Source organism: Adiantum capillus-veneris, chromosome 8, assembly GCF_014529385.1.
Source record: "Adiantum capillus-veneris isolate H3 chromosome 8, ASM1452938v2, whole genome shotgun sequence".
Classification (NCBI taxonomy): Eukaryota; Viridiplantae; Streptophyta; class Polypodiopsida; order Polypodiales; family Pteridaceae; genus Adiantum; species Adiantum capillus-veneris.
Window position 1 is genome coordinate 108,549,772 of NC_140938.1, and position 10,052 is coordinate 108,559,823.

The window sequence follows — 10,052 nt, forward strand, 5'->3', positions numbered from 1 at the left end:
GTTTCTACTCACTTCTGGAGTGAGTCGAATAGCTACACACCACAAAGTGGCCTATAATCAGCAAGCCAATTTTGTGGCGAGAGAAAAACTATTGTGCCACACAAGTCTGGCAAAACACACCAAAACAAGTTAGGATAAATGTAAACAACTTTAAAATTATACCTCAATAAACTATAACTGTTTGTTGCACTCTCAACTGTAGTCGTCGCTGGTTTTGATCAAAACCGTCATATAAGTAGATTTTTTTATCAAAAGAAAAAAAATACGACTATTTGGTGAATATTCGGGATTTCGATGTATAATGATGTTTTATACGTTTTCTTTTTTTACATGGGCGTATAAATACAACGCAGGTCAACATTTCAAAAGCTACGAAAGAACTTGCTACTATAGCTAGATAATTGTGCAAGGGAAAACAAAAATTGATATCTATTTGCGTATTTGTGAATGCTTGATGCAAGAGGGGTTTTCAAAACCATCCAGCTAGGAATTTTGATGGTCAGACATGCACATGAGGACATAGATGCCATGTTCAATAGGTTTACAGAGAAGTTGAGGGTAACCCAAGCATATACTGTCACATTTGATGGATACATTACGAAATAGCTCATCTTCATCTCCAAGTCCATTTTTGCTTACAAAGGTCCCTGATTTCAAGCAATATTGTGATGGTTATCTTTGTGATGGACAAGAGATACTTGTTGTCACATTCCAATCCACTTCAATTTAGGTTTTTTATTATGTTACCACATGGAGATCCACCTTTGGTACCAACGGTAGAGTTTGTCAAGGCTCATGAAGAAGTGATTTCAAGGCTGAAGAATTATATAAGGTATTACAAAACTTTAGGGAATGGTTAAGTGTGACACAATATTATAGACATGTGATAGATTATTGGAGTAAGGTAATTGATGAGATTGGAAAAGAAATTATATCAGAGAGTCTTGCATGAAATTTTTTGGCCAAACACTCAAGAATCTTGTCTTCTACAAAGCACTACAATGAATTTACAATAGGAAGCAAAAAGAAGAGTTGAATGATCATTTTATTGGTTCTCAACGAGATAGACCAAGGGAAGAGTTTGACCCTATGACTGATGTGCACCAAGCCCAGGGGATTCACTATTAGTAATGGGAGGATATCACCCGCGTGCATCAAAATTTGAGAAACCCCTCTATGTACAGTATCTTACTTGCTAACCTACCCCCCTATATACGAACAAGATACGAACGTTCTCGCAATGAGCCATCCCCCCTCATACAGATTTCGTATGGAATGTAATGACCCAATATTTTATGTATACTAGTAACATAACAATGTTAGAAGCACATGCTTATGCAAAAATATATGTTGAACTGCAAATGAACAGAAGTGTACATTGTAGTGTGTTTTCATTTGCAATAGATCTTAAAAGAACAAAGCATGAAAAGCAACAAATATAATGAATACTAAATTAAAGTAAACCAATTGTTTCAATGTAATTTATCATTATAAAAAGCATTTGCCTTGTAAACTGACACAAATCTCAATCACAAAACATATTGATACTAGCCACCTACTTAGTAGGCTTCCCACATAAAACATATTGATACTAGCTACCTACTTAGTAGGCTTCCCACATGGATTGTTCTCTAAATGACAAATAATGCATACTCTTAAACAACCATGAAAAACTTCACTCATCAAATCAAAACACATTACAAAACAACCCATTAAAAGATTAATCTTTTTGAACAACAACAATTATATGATATGAATGCACATCTATGCTTAAGCAAAATGCAAATTTTAAAAAAGCACCATTTGTATCTAATTTTGAATTTGTACATAAATATAAATCTTAAAAATTTTGCCAGAGTCTCCTTTGTACGGAGACCTCTTTCTCACAAAAAATCAGTATACCCTTTTCTTGGGCTCCCACATGGGATTTTCATCACATAATTTCTTTTTCCAAAAAAAATATCAACCTCATCTTGGGCTCCCACTTGGGATTTAAAGATTATCTTACACGTTAAAATCAAACACATTTTCAATAGAGTCAAAGTAATCTACCTTCAAAGTGGTGGTATGACACATAGACCCAAGGTATGCTAGACGTGTCTTGGCAAGAAACTATAGCTCAAGATAACACACCTGGTCAAGCCATATAACCATGTGGGAAATTGAGACTATAGAATTTGTAACTACATGTAAAAGAAACTAACGATCTTAAAATCTTTGACGCTTTTTATCGTAAAAAGAGACACAACTACACATTTGGTAAGAATGGATAGCTCAAGAGACCCGATCAAGCCATATGGATAGCTAGAAGAACTGAAGGTAAAAACCGATAGCTCAAGATGGCACACCCGGTCAAGCCATATGACCATGTGACAAATTGAGACTATATTTGTAATTATATACAAAATAAAGACATTGTGTATGTGTGACACATAGACGAAAGGTATGCTAAACGTGTCTATATTTGTAATTATATACAAAATAAAAACATTGTGTATGTGTGACACATAGACCCAAGGTATGTTAGACGTGTCTTGGCAAGAAACTATAGCTCAAGATAACACACCCAATCCAGCCATATGACCATGTGAGAAATTGAAACTATAGAATAACTACATGTAAAAGAAACTAACGATCTTAAAATCTTTAATGCTATGATGTCACACATCCAATTTGAGATTAAGTACATTGTTTATTGAGTTAATACAACACTACCACCCAAAATTGTTAGTATCACTAACTTGCAAAATCTAAGCTAGATTTCAAGCTTGCCTTGAAAAAATTTGACAAAATGTGACAAGATTCAGGGTAACTACCGATAAATTCTTCAAACTATGATCTAAAAGCCGATTTAGTGCATCAAACACGCAACGAGAGGCTCAGAAAGTCAACAGCATTGGCGGCTGCAATGGAAGAAGTCGGGACTCGGACGCCAACTCCAGTAGGTGGAGACGTCAAGACTAAGCGTCACTGATCAGCAGGTCAGGACTTGGACGCCATAGCTAAAGCCTAAGGGCATTGAGTAGGCAAAAATGAATCACGACTAAAGTGAACTGAGAACTCACCCTACCTCTGGCAATCACTTCGCTTGCAAGGTGCTGGCCTCCTATCGTGAGCGTCAGCAAAAACTCCTCCTCGCATTGTCATCATCCTTGCCGAAGAATTTTGAAAAGAGGAAGTCTAAAAAACCGTCATTCTAAGTATACAAGACACCATCAACCAATTCGGTAGGATTAATGACACAATGCTGAAGACATTGCCACTACAAAAGCTTGCATCATAGTGTATAGACAAACATCTCAAGCATAGAAACAGTATACAGTTTACAGATCAACATTAATTGAAGAAAGAGTTTTTAGCAAAGCCTTGCTAACTTGAAACAAATTTGGAATCCAACATTGGCTGGGAGTGGTGAGCGTAGATCTAAAGCCAATGTCTACCAAGTGAGGGGGGATACTAGGAAGCTAGAGAAGTTAGAACGATAGTGGTGAAAATTTCACTTAAAGAAATCTGACAATCTTCACTGAGGACAGATCTGAACATTGTTTTCAAACCTTCACTGAAGACAGATCTGAACATTGTTTTCAAACAATACAATTCCACATGCTAGCTACATTGTCAAATATAAACAAAACTGACAACAGAATCATGATACCAAACATAAATGGAACTGTAACATCGGAGAAATGGAAAAGAAGGCATGATGATATAGCATTTCATAGAATAAAATAGAATCAAGAATGATATAATGAGATCTTAAAGGCACTCACCTTGAAGGCAATTGCAGTTTTCAGCCTCTTTGCGGACAACGTCAAGGACAGAACAATGAGCTCCGCGCCTTCGGTGTAGTGACCCTTGGCCCAGTTGTTGCCAGCTCCGGATTGGCCAAAGACGAAGTTATCAGGTCGGAAGATCTACCCATAGGGGCCCGTTTGAACACTATCCATAGTACCTGGCTCCAGATCCATGGGCACGGCGTGAGGCACATAGCGCCCACAGCTTGCCTCGTTGTAGTACACATTCACTCTCTTCAGCTGCACGTCAGCGTTGCCGCTGTATGACCCCGTGGGATCAATGGCGTGCTCTATGCATACCACGTCCCAAAATTTGGCATCGACTTGGCTGCCTTTTGCACTTGTTTGTGGATTCAAAACTTGTGTGATGAGGAGGTATCCACCTCATAAACTCAGACCAAGCAATCAACCGACTGAAGTCGCTCGATTGCAATCCCCACATTGTAGAGTGACTCTTCGCCTCACTGCCTTGTTGGTCGATATACGAATATCGTTCATCTACTGCCCCGCTGATCGGTGTCTAGTAATTCCATCTTAGCCAGCACCGGCTAATGAGTAGGAATATGTGCATAATCACTCGCCAAGCCTAGCAGCAACTCGAATGAAACGTGGGCTGGTGCTCACCGAATTCCGCCCTCTTGCAATGTGGTGCGTGTATCACATTTGCCATCTCTTCCTTCCATGCCTTCTTGAGCTCCACCACACCTGGTTTGCAAAAACCACCAAAAGTTCTGCCACCCTTTTCATTGCATCGCCCTGTCGTAGTGATCTGGTCTCTACTACCCTAGCTATTCTTGTGTGCACTCATGTTGCACTCCCACTCGGTGGACAGCCCGCTTTGTGGACGGGAAACCCATCGGCCATCCATACACTACCCCAACATGCTGTTCCACTCATGCATCGCCCTGTCGTAGTGATCTGGTCTCTACTACCCTAGCTATTCTTGTGTGCACTCATGTTGCACTCCCACTCGGTGGACAACCCGCTTTGTGGATGGGGAACCCATCGGCCATCCATACACTACCCCAGCATGCTGTTCCACTCATGTCGACATATCTCGCATCCTCTTGTAATCAGCCGACTTTACCCGCCTCGCATCTTCTTGTAATCCACCTCGTCCAGGGGATCCAACGGCCATGTGTGGCCTACATTCGAATCAGCCCCTGCTGATCCATCTCTTCCTTCGCAGTTGCCACCTCAGTGGCCCACTTATCCTGCATCATAGCCTAGAGCATACACAGTTATGGTGCCGGCTCATAAGCTACTAGAGAACGAGCATCCTACACTTTACTATACCAAAGTGTTAAGAATGCAGACATGGGACTTAGACCTATGTAATCTTTACAAAACTGTCTTGGGCAAGTTGATATTCAGAGGACTCCATGATACCCACACCTGGGAAACTTTGTCTTGACAATGCATTTCAGGTTAACTGATGCGACTATGTAGTAGAGGATAGCAAGGGAAATAATGCAAGTGAGAAACCTCCATTTTTTAACTAACTTTAGTGATTATTGGAGCTGAGCATTGGTTTCTGCTGCACTACCGACGAGCACCCCCTCTTTCACACCCCCCCAAAATCATCTTCAAAAGTGCAAGGAATCATCAACATATTTATAATTCTTTACTAGTTCACATTGACTGACATAATACAAACTTGTATCTTATGCAGGTGAGATGTGCATTACTACTTCTTGCAGATCTTGAATTGGCGTCTAGTAAGCATACCTTAATTCTCCGAGCCGTAACTTCTGCTTCTTTACTCTGACAAGACAGTAGCTATAACAATCCTTATGTAAACAAAATCAAGACAAACATGGTGAAGAGACTTAGCTGCAGTCTAAAAGCTCCGTCAGCCAGCCATTACCTTTCTTGCTACTGCCATGCCAACATGCTCCTGATCAGTTTCTGAATGTATGCTCTGTTTAAAATGTTGCTTGAGCTCATGGATAGCATCCAAAGCCTGGTTAACGCGTCCAACCTTCAAAACACACACACAATGCTCATACAAGTTTCTAGTAGAAAGTTCTGATAGAAAGGAGGTCAAATGCTTGTTACCTTCCGTGCAAATGTGGCAAAATCCAAAAGTGATGTGGATGGTATCAAGCAATGTGTTAGGTGTCAGAAGAGCGCTCCCCAATTCATCGAGGGAAAATTCAACCTTAATGTTCAGCACTGATCAAAAGACCTGCAGTATCAGTAGTATGTTTGCATTTTACCATGTAACAGTGTTCCAGTCTCTAGGACTTAGCTTCAAGCCTCCCTTGCAAACACAGGGCAAGAGAGCACAAAAAGGGTGTGTGTGTGTGTGTGTGTGTGTGCACGCGCTTGAAGTGAGAGTGTGTGTGTGCGCCTGAAGTGATAGAGAGAGAGAGAGAGAGAGAGAGAGAGAGATTTATTCAAACTGCTCATTCTTTAGGGTTGAGTACGTCATCCTCAATGCCTCTCCCATTCATGCTCTCTATCTCTCTCTCTCTCTCTTTTTGGAGGTAAGCAAAAAATTCTCCTTCAAGTTGTACAAAAGTGAAAACTAACAAAGATAATTTAACAAACAACTGGATTGCAAATCAAAAAGCAGCAACCTTAGCTGCTGATTCGATCTGTGATGCAATCTTTTCAAGTTGGCCTTTGACACTCTTGTCAATAAGGCGGAATCCATCCTCACCAAACCTGACAATAAACCCAGCAATTATGGATGGGTCTATGATGTTTTTGAGCTTGACATTCTTGGATCCTGACATACTCTGCACCTTCTTGCCAATGAGAGAGAGTTGGGACTTGTCCATCTCGATAGTAGATGTAACCAGATCGACTTCCGTATCTGTGAGCTTGTTGTAGATGACCTCAAACTCTTTGAGGAGGTCTCTGAGAATGAGGGTGCGCTTCTTGGTGACGAGCAGATAAAGGAGGTTCGTAGTGGACGCCATCAAGTTCGCCTCCTTGCTAAGGGTCTTGATGACAGCCTTCTTATCATCATCCTTGACAACAGGACTAGTAAAGAACTTCCAGAATTTCTCATCCTTTGCAAAGGGGCCGACCTTTTCAAGGTCTGCAAAGATGGAGTCAAGATTTTCATCGCTTTCCCCAACTTCAGCAAGGGCGCTCGCATAACAATGTGTTGCAGACTTAGCCATGGCCACAACGCAAGCACGGCTTGCTACCTTGCCATCGCCCACAACGCCCGCCTGCTCCAGCACCTTGGCCCTCAGACCTACATTGCTGCCAAAAAGCGGAGTGCCCCGCATGCACACAGGCAGATGAGACGAAGCAGGGGGCTTTCTAGATGCGGCCCACACAGGGCGCAAGCTGCCCATTCACATTCACTGCCGAAACCCGTTGCTGCAGCGCCTCCATTGATTTTCCTTCTGCAAGCTTTTCCTGCTTAGTAGAGCGTGGGCGTCGACGGCAATAATTCTCTCTCTCTCTCTCTCTCTCTCTCTCTCTCTCTCTCTCTCTCTGACTAGTGCTTACGTTGAAGAAGTCAATGATGGATGCGAGCTCCCACATGTTGCACAAGAGCCAACAGTCCTTCTGGCCAGGGGAAGGGGGGGAATGGAGGGGATGCGCTTCACAGAAGGGGCAACAGGAGCCAATCGAGAGGGTGTACGGGCTGTGCAAGCCCTTGGGGGTCTACGCGAACTCTGTCTGGCTTTTTGATGTTGCGATTGGCCGCTTGCAGAGGATGGCAGGTCCGTCATCACGACCATACGCAGAGAAGAAGAGACAAGAAGACGACCTAATTTTTTGAAATTTCCCCTCGGCAAATTCAAGAAAAGAAATTTTGTATGTTTGGAAAAACGATTTTTCCCGAACACTGGCAGGGCTGGAGACTGGAGTCCAAGTATCTCTCTCTCTCTCTCATCCTACCAATAGTACCTCCCATTTCCACCCCTTACCACCATGGCCACCACCACCCTAGCCACTACCGGTGGTTGGTAGTGCTAGCTTACTACCACCTTGTGTCACCCAGTGGACTAACCAAGGACCTTCTCTCTCTCTCTCTCTCTCTCTCTCTCTCTCTCTCTATCTATCTCTCTCACACACACACACTTCCACTTTCATCATCTATCTCTCTATCTATCTATCTCTTTATCTTGATGACTTTCACTCTCTCTCTCTTTCTATCTCTCTCTCTCATCATCTATCTCACTCTCTGTCTATCTATCTTCTATCTATCTATTTATCTTCCACTTTCATCATCTATCTCTCTATCTATCTATCTCTTTATCTTGATGACTTTCTCTCTCTCTCTCTCTCTCTCTCTCTCTCTCTCTCTCTCTCTCACTCAGAGGAGATTCACTACATAGAGATCTTGTATAGCATGTGCATTCAAGAGGTATATATAAAACCCCCTATTCTACATTAGTTGAGGTGTATATAGACCCCTTACGTACCATTTTTTTCAATAAAAAGACCCCTTATGTACCAAAATTTATAAGTTTTTCAATTTAAAACAAACTTCTATATGTATATTTTTTGTAAGTTCATAATAGAAAATAACCCCTTCTATTGAACTCATATACTATTCTTCATATTTTTGAGTGACCTCCCGAGTCTTCCATCTCCTACTTCTATCTATTCACCAAAATCTTTATATTGTTACACTGCAACACTTCAAAATGAACTAAAAATCAAAAGAAAATAATAAAAGAATTCAAGTTATGGTCAACTTAAGACAATATCATCATTTGGATGACTCAAAGTGAATATGAAAACCGAAAGATGCAAAATTCTTGCAATAGGCTTTTGGCCTCCAATAGAGCTTTGAGCTTGCTATCACCCAAACTAGATTGATGAATGAACATGTTGTGGTTTATGTCCATTCCAAACACTCTCAAGTAGATGTAATACTAGTGTTTTCAAGACATGTATGTCATTCCTTTCTCTACCCTCCTTTGGAAGTATCTACAAGGACAAATGGTTCTTAGCTATTGTGACCCGATATTTATCACCACGTAAATTTGAATTTTGAGTTCCCACAATGAAGACTTTGTGTTTTGTGTCTTTAACGTCCACATGTTTGATGTCCATTTCTAACCCTAGCACAATGTCTAACCTTCTGGAGGCCTCTTCAAAAATACCTATCTTGTACCTTCCCACATGTCTTTTCCCTTGCACTTCCACATTTTGTTTTGCCATATGAAACCTCGCAAGGTGCAATACCTTTATTTTTAACATTGTTAGGGATGTGCCCCATTTCACTTGCCACTCAAGTGGAGGTGTAGGAGCTCGCATCACAATGTGTGGACATAGGTTCCCACACTTGTTTGACATCATCACTACAAAACCATGCCCATGTGTTAGTGTTGGATCCCTCTCAGTTGCGTTTCTCCAAAAAGTTGGTGCCATTGTTCCCTCATTGCATACGTTCACCTTCTTCTTGCACTTTCCTCCTTTTGGCAAGTGAACCTACACCCTGTTTTATACCAACGTTCACCTTCTTCTTGCACTTTTCTCATTTTTCCAAGTGAACCTACAGCCCGGTTTGTACCTATAGATGGCCACATGGTGTCATTTTTGTCAGCCTTGCCTTGATGGCCGGAATCCGCACACTAGCATTCTCCTCAACCACAGGTGGTACTTTGGTTGTCTGTGTTGACAAGTGATGTTTTGACTAGCTATTTGTCCATTGGACGCCTGTAACATTGGGAAATGTCTTGTGCCACTTTGTCACTATAACCATGTCTCCAAAAAACCCAATTGTAGGCTTGGAATGTTGGTGCCTCCTATTGCATTTTTCACAACATGGTCAGTCTGTGATGGACTAGGTGCGTGGAATTGTCATGAAGCTATTTTATCTCTCATCTTGCTTATGCTTGCTCCACTTCCTATATACTTACCCTCCGTATATTCCATCTGTTTGGATTGGTGAAGGAGTTTTTTCCCGATGTCCAAAATTGTTGCATCGTACAAAGAATTTTTTTGCTTTTTGTGACCTTCACCTACTATCTATGATGCCTGACGTGACTCTGAGAGATTTTCTTGATGGACGACCTCAATGCAATTGTCATTTAAAGATTGCAAAATGACGGAAAAGTATCCCATTGATGTCATAGGAGGCTTAATTATATGGACATCCTAAAACCTATTTAAAAACATAAATCAATACTTACCAATTCTACAAGCCAAGCCTTCATTCCCAAAACCCAAGCTGGCTTCACCCGCCACACCAATTTAACCTTTGCCTGAAGACCATCTAGTGTGAGATATAGCAACAAATTCTCTAAGGAAACCAAAGACACCAAAAAAACACAAGTA

At 41.3% G+C, this 10,052-nt stretch overlaps 2 protein-coding genes across 2 annotated transcripts; both read right to left on the reverse strand.

Moving 5' to 3' along the window:
- Positions 1 to 835: 835 nt before the first annotated feature.
- LOC147452739 (tubulin beta-6 chain-like) lies at positions 836 to 6,134 on the reverse strand. Its single transcript, XM_086518334.1, has 5 exons — positions 5,853 to 6,134; positions 5,662 to 5,775; positions 5,523 to 5,558; positions 4,944 to 5,020; positions 836 to 4,122 (listed from the first exon to the last, which is right to left on the reverse strand). The coding sequence occupies exons 2-5, from the start codon at positions 5,677 to 5,679 to the stop codon at positions 3,915 to 3,917; spliced, it is 339 nt and encodes a 112-aa protein (XP_086374460.1). The 5' UTR covers positions 5,680 to 5,775; positions 5,853 to 6,134; the 3' UTR covers positions 836 to 3,914.
- Positions 6,135 to 6,274: 140 nt separating this feature from the next.
- LOC147452740 (ATP synthase subunit delta, chloroplastic-like) lies at positions 6,275 to 7,403 on the reverse strand. The gene is made up of 2 exons (XM_086518333.1): positions 7,266 to 7,403; positions 6,275 to 7,159 (listed from the first exon to the last, which is right to left on the reverse strand). The coding sequence occupies exon 2, from the start codon at positions 7,106 to 7,108 to the stop codon at positions 6,362 to 6,364; it is 747 nt and encodes a 248-aa protein (XP_086374459.1). The 5' UTR covers positions 7,109 to 7,159; positions 7,266 to 7,403; the 3' UTR covers positions 6,275 to 6,361.
- Positions 7,404 to 10,052: the final 2,649 nt, after the last annotated feature.

Coding starts and splice junctions, on each gene's coding strand:
- LOC147452740 (XM_086518333.1), bottom strand. CDS start 7,108: ATGGGCAGCTTGCGCCCTGTGTGGGCCGCATCTAGAAAGCCCCCTGCT.
- LOC147452739 (XM_086518334.1), bottom strand. Junction 5,021..5,522: donor TTACGGCTCGGAGAATTAAG/GTATGCTTACTA, acceptor TGTATGCTCTAG/GCTATGATGCAGGATAAGTG. Junction 4,123..4,943: donor CAGCAGGGGCTGATTCGAAT/GTAGGCCACACA, acceptor TGCAAAAGGCAG/CCAAGTCGATGCCAAATTTT.